This window comes from Dermatophagoides farinae, chromosome 7, assembly GCF_024713945.1.
Source record: "Dermatophagoides farinae isolate YC_2012a chromosome 7, ASM2471394v1, whole genome shotgun sequence".
Lineage (NCBI taxonomy): Eukaryota > Metazoa > Arthropoda > Arachnida > Sarcoptiformes > Pyroglyphidae > Dermatophagoides > Dermatophagoides farinae.
Genome location: NC_134683.1, coordinates 4,196,923 through 4,223,159, shown reverse-complemented (window position 1 = coordinate 4,223,159; position 26,237 = coordinate 4,196,923). Strand labels below are relative to the sequence as shown.

General features: G+C 30.1%; 3 protein-coding genes across 3 annotated transcripts in view; 2 read left to right on the top strand and 1 right to left on the bottom strand.

Moving 5' to 3' along the window:
• Positions 1-334: 334 nt before the first annotated feature.
• On the top strand, positions 335-3,270 carry LOC124496629 (uncharacterized). Its single transcript, XM_047060168.2, has 2 exons — positions 335-2,317; positions 2,392-3,270. The coding sequence occupies exons 1-2, from the start codon at positions 870-872 to the stop codon at positions 3,194-3,196; spliced, it is 2,253 nt and encodes a 750-aa protein (XP_046916124.2). The 5' UTR covers positions 335-869; the 3' UTR covers positions 3,197-3,270.
• LOC124496630 (pancreatic triacylglycerol lipase) lies at positions 3,213-4,427 on the bottom strand. The gene is given in 2 exon segments (XM_047060169.2): positions 3,213-4,313; positions 4,315-4,427. Coding segments are annotated over 2 exon segments (1,122 nt in total). The 5' UTR covers positions 4,408-4,427; the 3' UTR covers positions 3,213-3,284.
• A 923-nt stretch (positions 4,428-5,350) lies between these two features.
• Positions 5,351-26,237, top strand: part of LOC124496627 (protocadherin Fat 4) — a 34,595-nt gene continuing 13,708 nt past the window's right edge. Inside the window, 11 exon segments of the mRNA XM_075732480.1 lie at positions 5,351-5,859; positions 6,317-8,494; positions 14,528-14,593; positions 18,680-18,840; positions 18,923-18,979; positions 20,073-20,097; positions 20,445-20,515; positions 22,876-22,971; positions 23,030-23,149; positions 23,225-23,356; positions 25,651-25,750. Coding sequence (XP_075588595.1) covers positions 7,696-8,494; positions 14,528-14,593; positions 18,680-18,840; positions 18,923-18,979; positions 20,073-20,097; positions 20,445-20,515; positions 22,876-22,971; positions 23,030-23,149; positions 23,225-23,356; positions 25,651-25,750 — 1,627 coding nt within the window. The 5' untranslated portion in view covers positions 5,351-5,859; positions 6,317-7,695.

The following is a 26,237-nucleotide window of genomic DNA, read 5'->3' as shown; positions in this document are numbered from 1 at the left end:
TATTGATTTATGATGAAAAAAAAATTGTAAAATGGTTGACCATTGACCACTTGTTTTGTTTTTGTTTGTTTGTTTGTTTTTTTTCAAAAAAAAATTGGGCTGTTTTCTTCATTCTTCAGTGGTTAATAAATTTCGCCAAAACAAAAAAAAAGAATTGGGTTTTTGGAGTAACAACAAAAAATGATGACAATTGATGGTTTGAGAAAAAAAAATTTTTTTTTTTGTTTTGTTTTGATCTGATGATGATGATCATGATCATATATCATCATCTCTAATTATTGTGGCTATATTTACCAACAACAACAAAAACAACAACAAACGACAACAACAACTTTTAATGAAACTGGTTATCGTTTTGTGTTTTGTTTTATTTCATTTTTGGCCAACTGTTTCTTCATGTATGTGATTCAAATTGTTGGATTTTCCAAACAATTTTCATTTTTTTTTTTCTTTCGCTGTTTTTTTTGGGAAAAACCTGACCAAGTCAAAGGTGATCTGGCTCACCTGTCATTGTGCACTATTTTATCATCTTATATAAAAGATAGTGACCTACTTTTTTGTTGTTGTTGTTTTGGACGTAATTCCCCAGCGAAACTTGTCTTTTTATTTTTTTTTCTTCTTATTGGTGATCATCATCATTGCCATTCAGCCATGAGTCAGTGATGGGAAGATCTCAAATAGAAAGAAAGTTTGAAGAGTGAGAGAGAGAGTGAGAGAGAGAGTAAAAGTTGAAATTTTTCTTTACTTTTATGTGTTACTCCTTCAAAATGTCTTCGTTGGGGTTTTTCGTTTGTTCGTTCAAAGAATGATATATAAAGGGATCACAAGAATGGTGATCATTCGAAAACAAGTTCGTCATTTTGAAAACAATGATCATGATGATTTTCAAATTGAATTTTTCGATTCTAGTGATCACCACCATCATCATAAATGGCAATGCTTTCGAAGAATTCACTACAAATTCTACGACGTTTGATGATGATGATGATGATAATTCAACGACGACAACCATAAATTATGATGATGCAAATGGTCGATCATTATCATTATCATCGATTGAAGATCTACCAAGACAAGGACGTATTATTAATGATGAAAAAATGTCAATCAAAGGATTCATACCGATTGTTGGTCTTTCAACATCCGAAACATCATCAGATGATAATCGTAATAAGAAAAATACCGTCGAACGAAATAGTTATGATAATCGGCCAGAAATTGATGGCGCAAATATTTATGATGATCAATCGTTGACGAATGTTCAACAACATCAGGCTGGTCCTGAAGATCAACGTTTTATTGGTGCTGCATTACAAGGTTTGATTGGAAATTTTGCCAATGGTGGTGGTGGTATCGGTGGCAGTAAAATTGGTTCGATTCGACCAAATTACGGTATCATTGGTGGAAATAGTCCTGTACAGCGAAAAAGTGATTGTATCTGTGTTCCATTCTATATGTGTCGAAATGGTGTTTTAGTTGGTTCGATTACTGATCCATATAATAATCTTTATCAACAACGTAAAAATGATCAACAACAACAACAACAACAACAAATTGATGATGATGTCTATGGTGCAATCAATGAACGAAGTTTTGATGGTAATTCTAATGCTAATAATAATACAAACAAATTTGCTGAAGAAATTCTTGGCCGTATGATCGGTGTTGGTGGCAATCGTCAAATGGCCGATAAATGTGGCCTATTACGAACCTGTTGTCAACGACCATATAATTTAAATTCAAATTCAATTTCAATGATTATGAATGATCCACAACAATTAAATATCGATTATATTGACTCTGTTGTTACACCACCATCAATGTCTTATAATAATGGTGGACAATCTATTTATCGACCACCACAGCAACTGCCACCATTGGAACATGTTTATCATCAGCAACCAATTAAAGCTGTTGTTAATCGGCCAGCATACATTACAAGACCACCACCACCATTATCTTATCATCAACGACCACCAAAAGTAATCAATTCGTTACATAGTCATTCGATACCTTCATTTGATCTCGATCATCATCATCATCAACCATCAATCGCACCATCATTACCAATACCAATACGAAATGATCATTTGCCAAGACCAAATGTAGCATATCATAATTGTGGTCAACGACAATCAATAGGAATCAATGGTCGTGTACAGAATCTTAATTATCATCAATCATCAACGGAATTTGCTGAATATCCATGGCAGGTTGCCATTTTAAAACGAATTGGTCCATCGGATAATCTATATGTTTGTGGTGGTGCTTTGATTAGTTCCAGTTTCATTATTACTGCTGCTCATTGTATCAAAAAGTAAGTGTTTCTGTCATTGCGCTAGACTGATTAAATAATTCTGATGATCTTTGTGTGTTTGCCTTATTCAATAGATTCCAGGCACATGATCTAAAAATTCGATTAGGCGAATGGGATGTACATCGTGAAGATGAATTCTATCCATATGTTGAAAAGAATGTGGAAGAGATTTTTATTCATCCAAATTTCGTACCACGTAATTTGGCTAATGATGTTGCTCTATTGAAATTGGATACCGAACTGGATCTTAGCCAACATCCACATATATCACCAATTTGTATGCCACAAACATTCGAATCATTTGCTGGTCATCGATGTTATGTTGCTGGATGGGGAAAGAATGCTTTTGGTCATCAAGGTGAATATCAAAGTGTTTTGATGAAAGTTGATCTTCCCGTATTGGATTCACGAATGTGTGAAAATCAATTGAAACACACGAAATTGGGTTACGGGTTCCGATTGGATCGATCGATGATTTGTGCTGGTGGTGAACCTGGTAAAGATGCCTGTGAAGGTGATGGTGGTAGTGGATTAGTTTGCGAATCAAATGGTATATGGCAAGTGGTTGGTCTTGTAAGCTGGGGTCTTGGTTGTGGTCAAGGTGGCATACCTGGCGTGTATACGAACGTCGCTCATATTCGTAATTGGATCGATAAAATTGTTTTGCCATATTATGTCAATCATCACAATCACAATCATCATCATCATCATAATCAGATCATGATCTCAAAACCCATTCCTAATTTCAATGAATTAATTAATGAACGAAGTTTAAATGGAAATTCAACCACAGAAATACTCAATAATGACAAAACATCACCAGTGATGGTCACCAATGTCAACAACAACAACAACAACAACAACAAGAGTACCCAATAATGGAAAATAAATTGAATTTTCTTTTCTTTTTTTGATGTATTAAAATAATGAAATTTTAATTTTGATTTTTAAAATTCAAATTAATTAATTAATTTTTATCACAAAATGGATAATCAGCACTAGTCAATAGATAATGATTACCATGTGCACGGGTGAATTTGAATGATTGAAAACCCATTTGACTATCGCTACCTTTACATTTACCATCCAAATAATGTTGATAATTATCACATAAATGGCCAGAAAAATGACATGTTTTTTCGGCACTTATTGATGCTTCAAAATACAAGACCGATGTTTTATGACTACAAGCAATTCCAGTGCCTACTGGACAGTGTGGTTGACGAACCAAACCACCATTTGGATAGAAATCAATATGTGCATATGGTGATGTAAAACCTAATTGTCCGGCCAATATATCACCACCGGTAGTTGTGTGAATACCATCTACAAAATCGGCATCTTCTTTCGTTAGGAAAGCACCTTCCCATCCTTCAAACGATGGTGCAGCTGCATCTAAGCCAGTGATACGGCCAAATTTCCAATGATATTCAGTACGTGACCATTTACCGGCAAAACCAGAAACTTGGCCACCCAATGAAAAACCGACAAGATAAAAATTGTGAACATTTACATTGCGTGATTTATGGATTTGATTACAAAGAAAAGCGATCTGTCGTCCAACCACCTGAGTATTGGTTGCAGCTTGAGTATATGCAGGTGCAGTGGCTCCATGTTTCCAATCCACCATAATAACAGTACCGATTTCATCTGAACGATATTTCAATAGTGAGTCTTTAGCATTCATCAATATTGGATCAGTATGTGATTCAGCAAAACCATGAATAATGAAAGCAATTTTTTTATCCGTATCGATCACATTGAATGTATCATGATCATAAGCATCGATTGAATGTGATTCTTTCAAATCATTGGCTTTGAATGCTAAAAATTGTGTACGAATATGTTTCGGTGATTGTGGCAATAGCAATACATGTCCCATTGGACCATCCATACTGAAACAGCCAATATCATCATAACAAACATGACGACTTTCACAATCTGGACAATGATTAGATTCGGTGATTAAATTTCGTGTTGAATTATAGATGGATTGGAACGATGTAACCATCATGATCATATAATGGTATGGCCAATAAACCGGTTGATGATAAACAAACGATCGAAATAATGATGGATAAAAGTTGCATTTTTTTTTTTTTTTTTTGGATTTGTATCAGGAAGAAAAAATAAAATGAAAAACAAAAAGAATTATTACAATGAACACTAACCTGGCATATTGATCCATTTAAATAGAAAAAAAAACTAAACTTGAGATGTGTATCAGGAGTTGTTGGAATTTTTTTTTTTGGGATTTACATCATTAAATGGGTCCAAAAATCGAATGATAAATTTTGAGTCCAAATGAACCGGTCATTGTCCTTGAAATCTTGTATCTCTTTCATTTTTAAAATTACACTCCTACAGTATCGAATAATAATAATGATCCTTAATTACCTAATCATTGAAAAATGGTTAATTAATTTCAAGTGGTTAAATAATAATACAAAATTGACCTTTGAATTCAATGGATGTTGGTTACCATATGTGTGTAATTCCAAGTTTCAAGTAGATCACTCTTTGAAACTTGGTAATATCGATGATAGATGGCGTTAAAGTGGCAAGTGAGTGATGAGTTATCGAATTTTTCGATATTCGTTTTTTTCCGTATATCTGTTCAATTATCAGCAATCAGTAATATAAAAATGGATCTCTCTGGATAAAAGATGATGATGATGATGATAATCAATTTTTGGCCATTCCAAACATTTAAATATTTTATGATAAACAACGACGATGATTTTTTAAATTATTCAAATTTTTTTTTTCGATACAACACCGGTATAAAACATCAACATGTACTCGTCGTAGATCGTTAATCATCGACAAACATCATTCGATCGATCGATCGAATATGATGATGATGATGATGATCCCCTTGACCATTGTTTGTTCTGTTTATGTTCGTTCAGCATCATAAATCGCAAAAATGAGATTCATTCGAAATTCGGATTCAGCCACAGCTAAAAAAAAATTGTTGTCTATTTCAACTCCATTGAACCATCGAATATTTGGTGAGTGGAGAAAAAAAAAGTGGCTGTCAAAATAAAAATAAAAATAAAAAAAAAATCATCAAAACTTTTAATTAGATCAACCATCATCCATTCATTCGTTATCGTTGCCATTAACATACCAACGTCCGTTTATTGGGATTCGATTTTGGTATTTATCATTATGGCATTGTTGTATATGCTACCATCATCATCATCATCAACAACAACAAAACGTAAGTGAACCGAAAAAATGAATCAAGTAAATCGCTGCAACACATTAATGAATTGAACGACTTGATTTCAGGTGTGTGTGTGTGTGTTTGTGTACTGAAAAATCAATCAACCTTTTCGTCGAATAATAATAATAATCGAACATTGATGACGATGATGATGAACAAATTGTTCATGAAGTTCCTTTTGTCTTTAATCATTCACATTCATCAAAGTCTTCATATTATTTCTGTTTTTCTTGATCTTTGTTCGATCAGTAACAAAAAAAAAAAACTTGAAATACATCATCATCATTGTCGTCGTCAAACATAAAAAAAGGTAAGAAATTTTTTATTTCGATGTCAAGTGTCATTTTATTCCTTTTGTTGTTGTTGTTGTCCGATTCAGCAATCTACCGGTTATTTTATTTTTTTTATTTATTGTTCGGAAGATACACACACTGATCATTACCACCGTTGATGATGATGATGATACCCTTTATGTCATCACCATCATCAACCTCTTTTTTTTGTTGTTGTTGTTCTCCATTCATTCATTGATTCCGTTAGAAACATGATCATTGGTGATCTTAATGGATGATGATGATGATGATGATAATGGCATCTTATTCATCTCATTTCACATAGCCACAAATGATCATTATTTTTTTTTTTTGCATTTGAAAATCTATTACGGCCGAAAATTTTTTCATTTTTTTTTGTTGTTGTTGTTGACCTGTTATTCTGATCTAAAAAAATTTTTTTTTTCTTCTGACAATTGAATTCGTTATCCACAGGATGCTGTAACTTTTTTTTGGTGGTGGTGAATGGCGTTATTTCAAAATGAAAACATTCGAATTTTTTTTTATTGTTCAAAAATGTCGTGATATTTTTTTTGTTGAATTCGAATTCGAATGAATGACACAAGATATCCGTTGTTGTTGTTGTTGTTGAACTTTAAAAACACAACTGGACATTCCGCAAGAAGAAAGCAACAACAACAACAACAAAAATGTGAAGAATATAATAATGGTGGCTGGTGGTATTCTTTCACTTTTGAAACAGTATTTTTTTTGCGAATTTTTAAGAAAAAAAAACATCAACGAAATTGAGGCCAATTTTGTTTCAGTTTTTTTTTATTATTATTATTCATTCGGCCTCCATCATTCTCCAGTAGTGAACAACAGAGATCAACAGAGAAGAGAAACAAATATCTACTGATGAAATATTTGCTGCTAGATTAAAAATCATTCGAAATCATTGATGATGATGATGATGATGTGAGAGACGACAACCACGACGATGATGATGAAGAAAATCGCTCTACTTGAAGAAAGAGAGTTTGTTTTTTCTCTCACTCTTTCTCCATCTTGATTTTTATCACCATGAGATATACATGTCTTGTTGTTGTCTTCTCTTATTTTTTGTTTCAAATAACCATCACCTTTACTCTCTCTATCTATCTCTTTTCTTGTTCATATTTGGATGATGAAGAGGAGAAAAAAAAAGTCTTGCCTTGTTGATCTGTTCAGTCAGTCAGTCAGTCATTGTCTTTCCGTTATGTTTGTATGATCGAACGCCATATTCATCGTCAAATGCATGGTCTTTTGAATCAATTTTTTTCATCATCATCATCACCATCAATGACACATATGTGATCAACGGAATAAACATCGAAACAACGATCAACGATCATCATGGATGATCCAATGATGTGATTCGTGATTGTTGATGTTTTCCAATTTCATTTTCATTTATATGTGAAAAAATTTAGTGAAAATGTTTTTGTTTGTATATGGCACGAGTAATTAAACAAAAAAGAAGAAGAAGAAGAAAGATTGAAAATTATCCACTTGAATGGATGATTAAAAAAAAAAAGAAAGGAAGTGAAAAAAAAGCGCCAACCATCATCATCATCTTATAATTATCATCGTTTTATTTTATAACGTGCCTGTTTCATCATCATCATTTTTTTTCGAATAATTATCAAATTCATCATTTCCACTTCTAGTTTCGGTTGTGTTTTTTTTTGTATGTGTGATTTGTGTTAAGGTGTAAATAGTTGTTGTGTTTTTTTTATTTCCGGTGCATATAATAATGTGTGTGTGATCTATGAATCTTAATCATCGAATTTTATTTTAACCGGTAATAACGGTTTTTCTATTCATTCATCATCATGTCATCGTCATCATCAAGCAATTTGGTTGGTGAGAAAGTATCATCGACAATAATTGATTGTCACCATCAACAACAAAAACAACCCGAATTGGTGCTGGAACAGCAACTAAATTTTAATTGCAATTCTTATTTTGAATGTCGTCTGTCATCCGATGGTGATGATGTCCATCACAGTGTTGATAGTGAAAACAATGATAATGATGATGGCAATTATCAAATACAGAAGCTACCTGTAAAAATAGAGAAAAATAACAACAACAACAACGATAATGTGATAATGATGACCAAAAATAAAAACAAAAACAACGATGACATCAACATTATTGATAATGATGATAAAGGCCACCAGTTAGTAGACCAATTTTATGTATCAAATGATGTTTGTAAATTTTTTGATAAATCAAGTACAAAACATTTGATGAAAAGGATTATTATTATGCCAAAAATTATACCATTTCATGATGATAACAATAACAATGATGATGATGATGATGATGGATGGTTTTGGTGGTATTGGTCATGGCCAACAATAACAACAACAACAACAACAAAAAAAGTTGACATTATCAACCATAAATTGTGGCAAAAAAGAATATCATCAGTGGATCCACATAATAATAATAATTGTGCTCATCATCATCATCATCCACATTCTTCACATTTTCATCATCATCATCATAATAATCATCATCATCATCACTATCATTATGGCCATCACAGAAATATTATTAAAGCCATCATTCTGGTCATCATAGCATCATCATTATCATTATCGATTCAAGCACAAAGATCTGGTGGTAAGTTTTATACTTGATTTTGGCAACTATTTTCACTATAATGGTGAATTTTGTTGTTTTAAAAAATCTGGTTGGAATTAAAAATGTTAAGCTAAGCTTATCAGCTTAAAACTAGGTTGTTTTTTTTTCATTGTTTGAACCAATACCACTAGTAGTATCAGTAGTAGTAGTGACAGTAGGTCATTTGGTCATCAAGCCATGCCATGATATTTTTGGGTTATAGATGAATAGATAGAGTGTTTTTTTTTGTCACAAAATAATTAGTACCTGTTGCTGTTGTTGTTTTAGTTGGACATCTCGTATGTGTGACATTGATGATGATGATGATGATGACAAATTTATACTGGTAACACTTGAAATAAATTCAAACAAAACAATCTTGGTAATTTTTTTTTCATTGTCTTTCGTGTTTGTTTGTCGACAGGTAGCAGATAATAATGATTGTCAATTTGTTACTTGTCTTTATTTATTCATTCATTCATTCATCTAGTGCATTGATAATACCTTCACGAACAAGTAGTTTTTGTGAAGAAAAAAAAACAAAATCTGGCAGCAGTAACAGTTCTTATCTGAAAACTTTTTGTTTGACCTAAAATTATCTTTTTTTTTGTTTTGTTTTGTTTTTTATTTTGGTGAAAAACGAAACGTTTCGTTTTCCATTCATTCTTAGTGTACCGAAAATGTTAATCAACAGAAAAAAAAGTAAAAAAAAATTTCATTTCTAATTATGAATTTTCATTTTCTGAATTTTATTTGATGATGATGATGTTTGGTTCTATCTCTGTCTGTGTGTGTGTGTGTTTGTGTGTTTGATTCATGTGAACAGCATTATCATCATCATCATCAGCATCTTCAAAAGCATCATGGATGATGACAAATGACCATCAAATGATGATGATGATGATTATGATTGAAATAATGATGACCGACATAGCATGTGTGTGTGTGTATATATTCCAAATGAATAGATGTTACACAACACGACTTTTGACTTTTATCTACATTGAAAAGTAGTTAGTACATAAACGGACGACGGAAATATTAAGAGTTGAAAAAAAACTTCATTTATTTATGAAATCCATGTCATTCATTCATTCATTCATTTATTCATCCATCCATTACTTTCCTGTGAGAGAATTTTCATTTTAATTTTTTTTTTACTTAATAACTTTTTTTTCGTTATTCAACATCCGATTCAGATCGAGATTGTTGGTTGGTTTCCTATCATAAAACTAGAATTTTCATTATGCTAATTGTTGTTGTTGTTGTTGTTGATCTTAATAATTACCGTTTTTTTTCCCTTCTTTATCCATGCGGATAATGTTGTATAATTACCGGAATTTTTTTTTCGTATATTCATATAGAAATGAAGGGAAAATATAGTTTATTCATGTAATGATTATGATTATGATGATGATGATCATAGGTCAAAGTAACTGAACAACAATTGTCCCTGTTTCTTTTATATTTTGAATTATCATTTTTTATTCATGTGATAAAAAATCAACAAATGTCATGACACATGTTTGTTCGGATAATTTCAAAACGCTCCCATCATCATCATCATTTATATCGTGTGTGTGTGTGTGTCTGTTTCCACCTTTATCATTTATTCGTATCCAAACACCAAATGTTCATTTCCGATTTGAGTAAAAAGAAAAAAAAATTTGTTTCATGTTTGCGTGTGTTACATTTGTTGTTGTTTTTTTTATTTGTAATCATAATCAGAATGATTATGATGATGATGATGATGAACAGGAGAAAGTTAATAATCGATTTATGATTCTCTCTATGTATCTCTGTGTGTGTGTGATGTGCACCTTTCGTTTTCGTTTTTTCTCGTTCATTCATTGGTAAAAACCGGAACAATAAATGAAATTCTGAAACTCAATTATTAAATGATGATGATGAGGATCGTCAAAAACAGGATCCATTTAATGACGTGTGATGATGATGATGATGATGATGATAATGATTCAATTAACCATTAATGGACTTTTATGGACACATTTATTGTCTTTTCATAATAAGATTTTCTAGAACAAATCATCATCATCATCATCATTGATCAATCGATTTTTATTTTGATTATTAATAAAAACAAAAAAATTATAGCCTAGATTTATATTCAATCAACAAGTGATAAACTCTTTTTTTTATGTTTATAATTACCATTTGAATGATAAATATTTTGAATGTGTGAACTTTTCTTTTTTTTTTTTATTCACAATCACACAATGTTTTCAAGCATCTATCAATCTATGGTGATAATGATGGCCTTTTTATTTTGTTGATATGAATCGAATAGAATCAAGATTTTTTTTCTGATTTATATGTGTAATGTGAATCAACAACAAACAGGCACAATCTAACTAATTGAACATTGGCATCATTTCGTTTATTTTGTCGTTGTTGTTCAAAAAAAAAAAAAACCAACTGACCGATTGTGTGTGTGTGTGTGTGTGTGTGTGTGTGTGTGTGTGTGTGTGTGTGTGTGTGTGTGTCAGTGGATGAATTGAAACATTGAAAATGGAATAGATGAATAGAGAGAGAGAGAGAGAGAAGAAAAAAACAAAAAAAAATTATGAATGAATGAATGACTGCCACACACACACACACACTAACGTTACTTGATTTGATTTTCAATTCAAATCAGTATTTTTTCCCAGAACAAAAACTTGTTGTGATTGGCAACAACAACAACAACAACAAGGTAAACTGTTTCAGGATCAACTCTTGAATGGATTATTGATGATGATATAGAATGATTTCCTTTTTTTTAAATCCGTTTTTTTAAAAATTTTTTTTTTGTTATAAAAGTGATGATGATTATGATCATCATCATCGTCATCATAAGTAATTGGTATGGCGTATCATCATCATCGTCATCATCATTGATTTTTTCAATACAAGCAAATTACTGCTTAGTAATAATGATGATAATTTCAACAGAAATTTGATTGGAGGCTTCTGCGTTCCATTTGGAACAGCAGAACAGCTCACATACATACATACATACATACATACTTGGACTTTGTTATGTTATTCAATGCTTTTCAAGTTCAGATAATGAATGTTTGTTTGTTTCGAATGACAGAAAAAAAATCTTTTTCAAAGAAAAAAAAATAAAGTTCAAATATCGAATAATTTGTTGCTGCTGCTGTCGATAATAATCATGATATTTTTTTTTATCATTCCAAATTCTTTTGAGCTTAACACTTTCTGTCTCTCTCTCTGTGTGTGTGTGTGTAATAACTTAATGATGATGATGATTTAGGATTTTGCTTTAATGCTAATTAGTGTGTTTGTTTGTTTGTAATGAATTTTTTTTCTGGGCCTTGGTTAATTGATTTTTAAAAAGAGAAAATTTTCATTTTTTTGGATTTTTTTTTTGCCTTGAAAAGTCACACAAACCTACTGGCCCTATTTATCCTAATAGAGGAATATGTTGTTGAATGATCCATCAATGATTTAAAAATGATGGTTTTTTTTCTTCTATTGTGGGCTATGAGTTTTTTTTTGTCTACAACAGCAACAAAAATATTCCTCCCATATTCATAAATAATTTTTTTTCCTTGCACATATTTTTTTTTTGTTCATTTCAGGGAAAAAAATTTGTAAATTTACAATTTCGTTGTGTGTGTGATTATTAATGTCATTTTTATCCCTGTGTGTGTGTGTCTGTATTTTTAGTTTATTGACCACATTGATTACTTTTACTTTGCTGTTGATGTAAATCAATAAACTTGTGCAGACATCAATTTTTTCTCATATTTGGTCGAATTTTAATAAATATATAATATATACAGTGATATGAATAAAAGATTTTTTTTTTTGGTTGAATTGATGGTGATGAAATATAATAATGTGATGATGATGATGATGATGATCACTATTGTTGTTGTTCAATGAAATAAAATGATGATGATGATGACCATTGTGATACATTGAAATAGATAATGTTTTTGTGATGATGATGATCTTGATAATGATCATCATCATCGTAGTCGTCCTCGTGTATGGTCAAATGAATTGAATTCATTTGAATTTCAATTGAGAAATCACCATTCACACAGACAAACACAAACACACGCATAAGATTCTACTTTTGTTTTTTGTTTTCTTTGTTTTGGATTTTCTCATCATTATTCATTTTTCACTATAAATAGAGAGATTCAAACGGGTTATTAATATATCGATTATGAATATAGATGATATATATTAAATGTGGTGACAAGTTTATATATTCATATATATTGATGATGACTGATTATTCAGGCTATTCAATTGACTACAATTCATTTGGATATATTTGAATAATGATGATGATGACCAAAATGAATTGAATGAATTTGTCATTTTAGAAACGATAAACTTTCATTTATTATTATCATTTCAAAAAGTTATTTTTAACCATTTCCATTCTTATTCTATTCAATTCAATGCAAAAAAAAAATTCCATTCAATCAGCCACACACACAATCACCATCCATTACTCATTATTTCCTTTCAAATTTCACATTTGGTTCGGTTATTATTTATTACCTGATGATGATATATATATCATACATCTATGGAGGTAGATTTATGAAAAACGATGTAACAATCATCATCATCATCATCTTGCAGGCAGTGCCAATTTTCTATCTATAAATCTTTAGATTGGTTTTTTTTTGTTGGCCAATGGCGTTCGATCTATTCGGGTTTGAAAGATGATATCGTTCGTTTGATAAAAAAAAGGAAGAAGAATGAATGAATGAATGAGAAGAAGTAATCAATTTTTTTTCGCGATTTTTGTTTCCGATTTGTCTGTGTGTGTGTGTGTGTGTGTGTGTGTATGGAAGCTATGGAGCAATATTCAACCATCCATCCATCCATCATTATCAACTTTACATTGATGATGATGATGAATTATCTCGATAAATATGTGTGTATGTGTGTGTTAAAATAAGTGAAAAATGAATGAATGAATGAAAAACACTTTAATTCCTCAATTTTTACTACAATTGATTGATTTTCAATCATGATGATGATGATGATACTTTGTGTCCAAATCATGATCGTCATCATCATCATCATCATCAATTGCTCCGGATGTTTTTTTAAAACTCTTTTTTTTTCTCAAAACATTCATTGTGTGTGTGTATGCATTTTTTGGGGCCAAAATAATTAATAATAATAATTTCTTCATAACAACAACAACAACAGCAATGAATTGAATGGATTGCCATTTTCTTCTCTCTCTCTCTCTCTCTCATGTCCGGTGTGTGTGTGTGTGCATATATGAATGTATAGTAATTCATTGTCTTTGGTTGGCTACTGTTGTCCATGTTGTTAATGTTTGTCCATTCATTAAATGAAAAAAAAACATCCATTTGCTGGAAATCCCATTTTAAAGCACATATATAAATCCATCCAAAGAATATCTATTGTTTTTTTTTCTTTCTTTTGTTGTTGTTGTTGTTGTTGTATACACGAAAGAGCCGACTTTCATTTGATGATGATGATGATGATGATAGATGCTTGTGTTGTTTGATTCCTATTAGATTATTTGGTTCATTTCTCTTTTTTGTTGTTGTTGTTGTTTATCAGTTATGATAATCATCAATTGTTTTTTTTCATTTTGTTTGCATTATGAATTTTTTATTTTTTGAATTTGGATTAATTTTTACTGTTGTTGTTGTTGTTGTTGTTTAGATAATAAATAACAACAATAAACAGTGGCTATTGTATTTTCATCTTTTTTTTCTTGAAGATTATATGATGATAATGATAATGAATCAGATGTGTGTGTGTGTATGTGCGTGTGAAATGATGAATGATAATCGTTTACACTGTGAAAAACCATTTTCATGTATTATAATTTGACCCTCAAATGATATTGATAATGATAATAATGAATGGGTTAAACACAGGGTGTGTGTGTGTGTGTTTAATTTTTTTTTTATTGATAAAAATTTCGAAACATCAAAATTGTGATTTATTTTTGTTTGAAATTTTTAATTAAATTCTTTTTTTTTCGTTTCTCTATAGCTTGCCGATTTTATCCACTTGGTGAAAATCGTCGTTTTGAACGTGTTGCTGAAAATCTACCTGTTGGTAAGTGTATATATATAATGAATGTCTGTTTGTAGTATATAATCTTTGCCAAAGAAAAAAAATGATCCCATTTTCAAAGTTTTTTTTTTCTGTTTTACCATTTGGACCATTTATTATTAATAGCTATATTTTGTTTGTTTGTTTGTTTGTGTATTTTGTTGTTGCATGATATTTTTTGCATAGAAATAGAGACCAATGTCCAAAGTCTGTGTGCATGTGTGTCCATTTTTTTTTGTCGCCGAATCTTTATTTTTTCTTCCATTTCTTTCTTTTTTTTTTTGATGGTAGTTATTATTGTCAATCAAAAGCATCAGCATCATTAGAATATAACACACACACATATATATACACTATGCATGAATTCAACAAAACAATTCAGTCAAGACAGAACAAAAAAAATGATGATGATGATGAATATATTTTGTTTGTAATAGCCAAAGTTTTTTGTTTTGTTTTGTTTTGTTTTGCTGATCGAATTTCTTCAAACAACAACAACAACAAAAAAAGTAGAAAAGTGACCAAGTTGTTTTGACATCAACCGATCGATGATGATGATGATGGTCAATGTTTTTTTTTTCTTCTTATTTTGGTCTTAATTTTCCACACTAGAAAATAACATTCAAATAATGGTAGTTGTCGGTTAGTATGTGGACAGTGGGAAGAATAAAAAATTTGATTGGTAAATCACACACACACATGCACATTTTTGGCTAGTTAGTGTTGGTTGTTTTGTTTTGATTTTGGACAAATTGGTCAAATGTAGCAGTTTTTTTTTCTTTTTGGCTTGTGAAATAATGAGAATTCTATATTTTTAAATTTCGTAATTTTTCGATCAATCATTGATCGATGTTGTCGATTTGAGAATTTAGACCTAATTTTTACCGATTCCAGTGTAGTAATTTTCGATTAGATTTAGATAGTTGAACCCCACCGTATCGAATATTGTGTGATAAAAGGTTTATACATATAGAGGTCAATGATGATTGTATTCCCGGCGGCGGCATCGGGAATAAAACGCTTTTTTTGTAGGTTAATTTTTTTTTCTAATGAATGGCAATGATCCCATTATTATTATTTTGAAATGATTGTATTGTGTGTGTGTGTTTTTGTATTTAGCAATCAAAGAAAAAAAAGGAGAAAAAAAAGACAAAGCGACTACTGTACCATTGATGGGTAAATTAAATGTCGCCCGATATTTTTTTTTTGGTTTGAATCCAATTTAATCGAACATTTGATTGATTGATTGATTGTTTCACAAATACACACAATGCATGTGTGTGTGTGTGTGTGTGTGATTGGTAATCGCATGAAATCTATCTAAATATATGATATGAGATAGACAGGTGCATTGATGACAAACAACCACACATACAAAAAATGGTCGGTTATTTTTTTTTTTATCCAACGATGATCATGATGATGATAAGGCTGGTCAATTCACCCATTGTCCATTGATGTTTTGATATTTGATCCAGATAATAATCTAAAGCTTTAAAATACATGGATTTTCAAATTTTTTTTTTTTTTGACAACAGACAAAAAAAATCATGTGTAAATCAAATTGAATTTTTATTTCACATCTAATGATGATGATTGTCGTATTTAGTTTAGTTTAGTTTGTAGCAAACTTTTTATTATTCATTTCAACCGAATGTGAATTGTTGTCGTTGCAGTGTGTGTGTGTGTGTTTGTGTGTTTGTTCATGTTCAAATTGTCACAATTTTTTTTTATTGGATAAACAAACAAGACAAAAAAAAGTTGACGACAATCATGTTTTTTTTTTCATTTTATTGTTATATATTGAATTCAGCCAATTTCATTTCATTTCATTTTCACTTTCAGTTCACTAATGTTGCTGTTGTTGTTGTTGTGTTGTCAACATTGTTTTCACCATTGTTCCTGGATCAATTACGACACCGACAACCAACGATCAACAATGTTAAAATAGACATTGTCACCAGTTTGAAAAAAAAAAATTTTTTTTCATCATCATCAATTTAAATATTGATCATTGACCATTATTTTTTTTCTTTGTTTTCATGTTTTTAGTGTGCATTTGCATGATAGCGAATGATGAGGTAATTTGGTTTTTTTCCATCACTAAATTCAATTGAAATTTTTTGCTTTTGTTTTTTTTTTTTTTTGTTTGAATGAAACAAAAAAAAAATCAAATTATCCCATCATCGTGTGTGTGTATGTGTGTGTGCGTGTGTCATTTAGCCAATTTTCTCAATAGTTTGATTGATTGAATTCACTTGGAGATTTGACAATTTTTCTTTTTGTTGTTGGACATGCCAAAAAAAAAAAAAAAATTCAAATCCATTGCAATGGATGATGATCCATAATTAGAAACACTGTCATCATGTCATGTCAACTGATCCATTATTGATTGATTTAGATTTATATAAACAATGACAACTGACAACTGATAATTATCAGTAGTTGTTGACAACAACAACAGCAGCAGTAGCAGATAATGATGATGATTAATGAATAATTTAATCCTTTTTTTCGGTTATATTATATTCATCATCATTTTTCATTTTATATTTTCAACAAAAAAAAGTTTTGAAATTGTCACTAATTGTGAATCAAATATATGAATGTGTGTGTGTGTGTGTGTGTGACACGATGAATACCGGCATGGATTTGACCTATTTTATCGTGTGTGTGTATGTGCGTATGTCATACACTTTCTTCACTCCCCTCCCCCACTTTTTTAGATTAAATTTGTGACAAAATTTTTTTTTGTTTCTTCAATGAAAGAATGAAACGAATTGTGATAAAGAGATTTTTTTTTTTTGTTGAACAATGAAAATGAGAATGAAATCATTTTCCATCAACAACAGCAAGAGCAATACTCTGCCGCCCGGCTCTGGTTCTTTTTTTTTTTGTTGTCAAAATTGTTCACTGTTTATTGTGGATGATGATGATGATGATTTTTTATCATCAAAATCCATTCATTTGGGAATTGTCACACTTGAATGCTCATCATCATCATCTGGTATATCTCATCGAATTTTTTCATTCATTCATTCATTCATCCAATCTTTCCTGGTGATAGCTGGTACCTTTATTTTATTTTTTATTTTATCGTCGTTGTTGTTGTTGTTGTTCAAGTTGTCGATGTTTATGGAATTAGCGAAAAATTGACAGATTTTTTTTATTTATTTTCAAACGAAAATGAAATAAAAAAAAACAATTTTATGGTTTTCTTTTCTGTGTGTGTGTGTGTGTGTGTGTGTGTGTTTCATTTTATGTTTATATATACCATGCATGTGTGTGTGTGTGTCTGATTTGGCTATTTTTGGGTGATTGTCGTTTTCGTTGCTGCTGTTGTTGTTGTTGTTGTTCCTTATGGATTTTTGTATTTTTATTTGAAAAAAAAAATTATTTTTAGTCTTCTTCTGTTTCTTTTTTTTTCGTCGTCATCATCGTAATCATCATCATCCAAAAAAAAAAAAAAAAAATTGATGACAATTGAATTTTCTACTTTCACCCACACCACCACCAATGAAATCGGATTTTTTTTCTCGTTGTTGTTTAAAAATGAAATTTTTATTTTTCAATTTCGAACAACTATTGCCAGATTCAATCATTCATAATTGGCCATATACAACAACAACAATTTTTTTTTAAATCTAATTTAATTTCTTCTGGTTTTTTTTTAATATTTCTACAAGGCGGCCACCATTATTGTCCGATCGGATTTTTTTTTATTTATTTATTCATTCATCAATGGTTACGCTCGGTTTCATTTTTTCATTCATTCCTTCATTCAGTGGAAAGATGAAAATGATAGTAAAACGGGAAAATTTGTATGAAATGGAATGAATTTTTTGTTGTTGTTGTTGTTGTTGTTACAATTACCGAGTATAGTACCACAAATAGGTGGTCATAATATAGTAACAAGTGAACATTTAACAATCGGTCACTCAGTCAGTCATTGGTGTATTTTGTATTCGGTTTTTTTTTGTCATTTCCGAATTTCATTTCATTTCATTTTTTGGCATTTTAATTTAAAATTGAACCTTAAATACCCCGTTAATAATACAATTTTTTTTCTGTTTTTCCATTCTAAAATAGGAAACGAAGTATTCAAAGTAGAAGTATATCCACGTAATGAATTTCGTTTGGAAGCAGTGGATAATAGCCTGAGCGATATAAATTATTTTAAATATGAAATAATTGATGATAAAAATGTTGCCATAAAATTAGCACATTCATTAGAAGAACTTGTTGATCGGGTAAGTTGATGATTGTGGGTGGTGGTGGGTGGTTTTTTTTGTTCATTTCATTCCATTCCATTTTATTTTATTTTTTTTACAGAAAGATCCACAAAGTGTATTGAAATTTAAACTTACCTGTAAAGGTGCCAGTGGAACGGTATGTATAAATATTCATCATCATCATCAAATCTAATAATTTTGCATGCCATTCATTTTTTGGGTTATGAAATTTTTTTTTTTTTGTTTATTTATCATGCTGTTTTTTTCAATTTGTTCATTTCAAGAGTTTGTGTTTGATATGTTTGTCTTGTTGATTTTTTTTTTATTTTCTACAAACATTGTTTGTCAATCAAAACGAATCAATATTACCAATCGATATAGTAGATGATCATCATCAGTAGTTCATGATACAATTCTTTTTTCACCCATAACAACACAGACACACACACACTTGAATCGCTAAACCTCTGTCTTTTTGTTCTCGTTTTATTTATAAACGAATTATAAGCATCGGTTTTTGTTTCCCTCCATAAAATCTCAGCCTCCAATGATCATGATGATGATAAACTTATTATTGGTGGCCATAAAGTTCATTCAAGTGTGTGTGTATGTTTTGTTTGCATCACCATTAAATGATGATGAAAAATCAATATTTCATCATCATATATGAATGATGCATTTACCTACAAAATTTTATTTTTGAATCAATGAATAAACAAACCCGAACATTATCTGAATTTTAATTATACACACACACACACACACACACATCGCTATCGAAGCCAGTTCAAAGTAGTAGTAATAGGTCAAACTTAATGGTCAATAATAAAAAAAAAATTGATTTACGATCACACAGCATTTAACCATTTTTTAAAATTGATTACAATAACCGATTATAAGACAAACACACGCACACACACATACACACACTGATTCAATCACCAATAATAATTGATTGATTGATTTTAGTGTGTGGACAACAAACAACAAGAAAAAAAAACGACAAAATGAATTTCAATAGTTAAAAAAAACAAAAAATTTTTTTTTTGTTCAAATCATTTCCGAAACCAATTAAATACAGATAATTTATTCAGATATTTTTTCTCTGTTTAAGCACTGATTTCATTGATCTTTTCCATTTCCGTCTCTCTCTCTCTCCTTTTGTTTTCAATTCAGTAGTTATTTTTTTTTATTTTATTTTACTTTCATATTGATTGATTTTTCATTTTCATTTTCCATATCAATTCTAGGAAGAAGCATTTCTACCTGTAACCGGTAAGTTTCTTATTTATTTATTTTCATTATTATCGTTAACTTTGATGATGACAGGCCTAGAGAATGTTGATGTTGATGATGTTGATGATGATGATGATGTGTGTTGGCATGGTTTGACCTCACAAAATATTATATAACACACAGCGGGAATATTTTCTTCTTTTTTTTCATTATTAAAAAAAACGACCGGAAAAATATGAAATGAACAGATGAATGATTGTTGGATGCCAAAAATTTTCTTGACATTTTTTTTATTATTATTTGTTGTCGATTGATAATTGGTTTTTTTTCTCTTTCTTTTTCTCTTTTAATTTCTATCTTCTATCTATTTATCTATCTACACACAGTGTACGTACAAGATGTCAATGATCATACGCCTGAATTTCAAAATGTTCCCTATTCATTGGATGTTGATGAGGTATGTAAAAAAAAAAAAAAAATTTTTTGTTTTTGTTTTATTCATGTTGATAATTGTAATTGTGTGATTGTGATTGTGATTGAAATCAATCCATCAATCAATCAATCAATCAATAGATAGATAGATAAAATTGGCCTCCAATCCTTTATGTGTTTATTGATAATGATGAATGGTTTAGTTAACACCACTGTTGCTACTACTACCACCAGGTAGAATAAAATGAAAATGAAAATCAATAAAAAAAAAATACACACACATGTGTAGTGGTTGGCATATCGAATTTGCCATTTTTTTTCTTAGTTTTTGTTGATGAAATTCCACATGAAACAAAACAAAAAAAAAATTTTATCATATTTTTTCGTGTGTTACGTCAATTTAGTCCATATATTTGAATTTTAGATGTAGAGAAACTTTCCACACACAGAGTGGGGCCATTTTTTTTGTTTTTTTGTTTTTTGTTTCAAATATATACAAAAATGTTATACGAAACCACAATGTTTTTTGATTTTAGTAAGATCGTGATTTTATCATCATCATCATTTTTTGATGTAATGGTGTTAAATGATGATTATATTAATGATGATGATGAAGACGGTTATGCCTATATTCGGATATTGTACACACACACAGACACACACACAACAAAAAAAAAATATCTCGTGTTGGTGGTAAAATGAGGATATAGGTATTTTTACCACATTTACCATCATCATCATCATCATCAAACATGTACAATTCAATCAGCTCAATGAATTGATTGATTACTAAATGAATGAATGACTGACTGACTGACCCAATGACACTGATATCATAGATTTTTTTTTTCTTCAACCAATCATTGATTCAATGGAAATAAAAAAATCTATTATATTTCGTGAAGAAAAAAGCCAAAATTTTTTTTTTGTGTTGTTCAATCACATCACCCTATAATAATGATATAATTGAAATTCTGCTCAATAGTTTGGGCTTTTTTTTCTTTTCATAATGACCGGTTAATTTAATTATCGGTTTTTTTTGTTCATCATCATCATTATTATGTTGCATCGATCAGATGCACACTTGACAAGTAATGTTTCTCTCTCTCTTTCGTTTTTTTTTTTTTTTTTTTTTTTTGAAAAAATTTCCAACTAACAACCACTTGTTGATAATCGTGAGAAATTTAGAGAAAAAAAACTAAAAAAAAAAAACCATCACCATCACCACAAACACGATACAAGTGTGTCGATTGATGATATTTTTAGGAAACTGTTATGTTCTCCCTTTTTTTTGATTTGATTTGATTTGTATTGAATTGAATTGAATTAATGTCCGGCCTAGTCTTTACTAATTTCTATCTGTCTAGCTTTATTTTATCTACTGAAGGTGATGGTCATCATCATCATCATCGGTCGTGACATGAAAATCAAAAAAAAAAAAAAAATTATTATTGGATTTTAATATATAAAAATAAAGTAAATATAAATCCCGGTTATTATTATTATTATCAAACGTGGCCAGTGCGCAAGCCTCCATCGGTTCGGACACATATCTATTTTTGTGTGTGCATGTCTGTTTTCAGCCTTTTTTTTACCAATATGAAATTATTCAATAATCAAAACGATAATGATACAGATGGTCATCATCATCATCATCATCATCGTGGTTTCAAATTTAGATTTTTTTTTCGTTTATTTTCAATGTCAAATTTTTTTTTCATCATCACCATCATCATCATTGGTACAAGAAATCCAGAAAAAAACATACTTTTTTAAGGCCAGAGAAGAACCATTAACTATTGGCCATATGACATCGATCAATCGATCGATTGGTGTTGAAACATCACATGTTGACAACGTTGACATTTAACAATTTGATTACACACACACACACACACATTGGATGTATATGGTAGACAAAAAAAAATTGATTCATTTCGATCAAATCGATCGAGCAATAGATCAAAAATCGATTCATAATAGAACGCAAACACCGAGTGATGATGATGATGATGATTTGTTGATCAAACAAACATCACATCGCACACACACACACACACACACAGGTCAATCTCATTTTATCGAATGAAAATCGATTCTCAATGGTTCGAGTAATTTTTTTTTATTTTTAGCTCATTTTTTATGATGATGATTTAAAGCTTGTCAGAGTCATATTCATTCATTGTTGACTTTTTATTTGATTTCTTCATGGTTGTTGTGTGTGTGTGGATGATGATGGTGATGATGATGATGATGACGAGTTTCATCAAATTCAATTCGATGCCGAAAAGGTCATGAATCACTATGATGATGATGTGACATGATTCATTGTTTATAATTAATCATTTTTTTATTTGTTTGTTTGGCCTTTTTTTATATATATAGTTGACACCTGTTGGTCTTACCGTTTTTCGTGGTATACATGCTATCGATCGTGATAAACCAAATACAGCCAATTCGGATATCACATATTCGATTGTTGTAAGTATTGAGTGATTAAATTGACAACAAAAAAAAAAAATCTAATTCCCATGTACAGGGTGGCAATGAAAACAATTCATTCATATTATCCGACCCGATTGAAGGAACATTGGTTATTAATAAACAACTTGATTATGATAATGGTATTAGAGAATTCAAGATACAGATTCAAGCATCGGTATGGTGGTCATCTACAATTACAAATTAAACATTCATTAATAATGATGATGATGATTTTTTTTTTTACTTCCAGGATCATGGAACACCAGATAGTCTTAGTTCAGTAACAACAATGACAATACGTGTCAAAGATGCTGATGATCAAAATCCAGTGTTTACAAAAGATCGTTATCGTGCAAGTGTATCGGAAACAACAAAATTAACTGTAAGTTTAATCTATATATACATGTGTTTTTTGTTTCATAATCCACTCGCGCGCGCACACACAAACAGAGAGATTTACATAAACAAACAAAAATCGTGTATATATTTCTCAATAAAATACACACAACAATTATCCAGATGAAATGTTGAAATCTGAAAAATTTCAAACTTTTCAATTGGTTAAATATATAGATAGGATGGTTAATGTTGTTATTTTTTTTTTGTTTGAATCTTGGTCATCATTATTATTATTATCATGAATTTTTAATTACACAGTAGGCAAAAGTTTTTTTGTTTTTGAATTTATCTTAATAATTCTTGTTTGTAAATTACTTGATGGCAATATCTTGTTGTATGTTTCTCTTTCTCTCTCACAAGTATCGAATTGAATAATCGGGAAATCATTACCGTGTTCATTTCCGTGTGCGTGTGTGTGTGTGTGTGTGTTGGTGGTGTAATTTGATTTCCTTTCGATTGTAATCGAATCGAATAAATTAGATTTATGATCATTGTTTAGTGTAGCAGCAGCCTATTAGTACATAGATAGGCTGTAATATCAAATCGATCAGATTGTAAATTTGATCAATCAAACAATTGACAGTTTAATTTTGATGATGATGATATGACATGAGTGTATATGAGTGTGCCATTTGTTTGTTTTTATTCGACAAAATTGCAATTGGTCAATTCAATGATTTTTTTTGTTTTCAATTTTATTACCTATATACGATTCATAATTTAATCGTACGCGCCCAAATATCACGATCAATTCATCGTCATCGTCATCATTGCAATTGAATTGACCAAATGCAATTTCAATTGAAATGAAATGAAATTATTTGGCTTTTAATTCAATATCAAACCATGATGATGATGATGATGATGATATGCCATTTCAGTTTCAATATCTATGATATGTTGTTGTGTTTATGAATGTCGAGTTTTATTTTCATTTGCATTTCAAATTAGAATGATGATGATAATATGAAAATGTTTGTTTTGTCTATATAAAACACATGGTCAATATGGTAATGTGAATGGAATGAATGAAATGAATAGATGGACAGAGCGAAAAATATGTATCACAATGTTGTTTTTTTTTATTCTTTGTTTAATTAATAAATTAAATTTTTTTTTACATTTCCAAAAAAAAAAAAAAATTCACATCATTGACCATTGACCATTGACCATACAAACAAACACATACGTATTTCACAATGGACATAATTGATTCAGCCAGAATTATGGTGATCTTTTTTTTTAGTTATTGAGAGCATCAAAAAAAAAAAAATAAAAACAAAATTATGAAATTCGATTGTCCATATCCACTTTCATCATTTTCATTGGCCACTAAACAATGATAATGATAATCTAAATTATTATTTGGCCAAATTTGTAGCATCCTTATAATGATCTTGATGATGATCATCATACAGCTTTGAGAGATGATCCTCATTCATTCATTCATCATGATCATCATGAAAATGTGAAATATAAAACTTGATTAACATTGAAACATAAAAATCATATATATAACAACGTGTTGCTTCATTCTAATATTGTTCTGGATTTATATACAACAAAAAAAAAACAAAATTCTTGATATGGATATATATTGACCACACAGTTGAGCTATTCAAAACAAAAACAAAAAAAAATGTTTGCCTTTTTTTTTGCCTTGCTTGCGCGATACTAATCGGACATTTTCAAACTTGATAATAATAATAATGATGCGCAAAAAACAAACTAAATTCATAACGCACACGCACAATGTGATGATGTTGGCCCTCGTGGATTTTTTTTTTTTTTTGAAATCAACATACAACACGGCCATTACCAATGGCCATCGTCATCATCATCATCATCACATAGAAAAGCATCCATATATAAAGGTCATCTAGAAGTGTGTGTGTGTCTGTTTTTGGACAAACAAAAAAAAAAAAAAAAACTTATGGATCCATGTCTCTCTCTCTCCACTTGAAACATTTTTTTTCAATTTATAAATGTAATTAATTAGATTTTGCAATCCAGAAAATCAAACAGGTTGATCCATGATCTTTTGTATCTTATGTGTGTATGTGTAAAGATGATAATTTTATTTTATTTTTTTCTTCATTCCATCCACAAATATTTTTATTTTCGTTGGCGTTTTGTTTTGCTGCTGCTGTTGCTGCTTCAAACACCTGACGACTGACTCTCGTGTTTTTTGATTTTTTGTATTTGACTCCAAAATCCAAAATGCTAAATCGAATGGATTAATAAATTTCTTCTGTTTTTTTTTCCTACAAAAAAAAGGGACTACGTATACGTGAAAAAGTAGCCGTTGAACCACCGATACATGCATTTGATCTTGACAGTGGGATCAATGCTCGACTTCGTTATTCAATCGTACTTGGTAAGTTGTTTTTTTTTTGATTATTGAAAAAAAACTCGATCATTGATAGCCACCACACATGTACAGACGACAAAAACTAGTTTTATTTTTATTCAACAACAACAACAACAAAACATCAATTGATTGATTGATTGATTGAATTGAATGAATGAATGAATGAAAGAGAAATGAAAAATCAATCAAAAAGAATCGATTATTGTTGAAATTAATTGCTGCATAATATAACATGATGTGAAAAATCGAATTTTTTTTTCGTTTTTTTTTAAATAGAAATATATAAAACAGTGGTGACAAACATCAAGAATTTTTTTTTGTTTTTCTTTGAGAACGAGATAATTGTTGAAATATTTATGCGTGCATGTGTTTGTCGTCATTTTAACTTCAAATTTGTTGCTGCCCAATTGGATAAAATCCATGGTCTTTGTTAGTGGTGGTGATGATCAAAAAAAAAAAAACTTCATCCACAGCATTTTGTACTGGATGCCAT

Excerpts from the sequence above, each read along its gene's own strand:
- LOC124496629 (XM_047060168.2), top strand. The coding sequence starts at position 870 with ATGATCATGATGATTTTCAAATTGAATTTTTCGATTCTAGTGATCACC. Across the intron at positions 2,318-2,391 it reads GCTGCTCATTGTATCAAAAA|ATTCCAGGCACATGATCTAA; the intron begins GTAAGTGTTTCT and ends CTTATTCAATAG.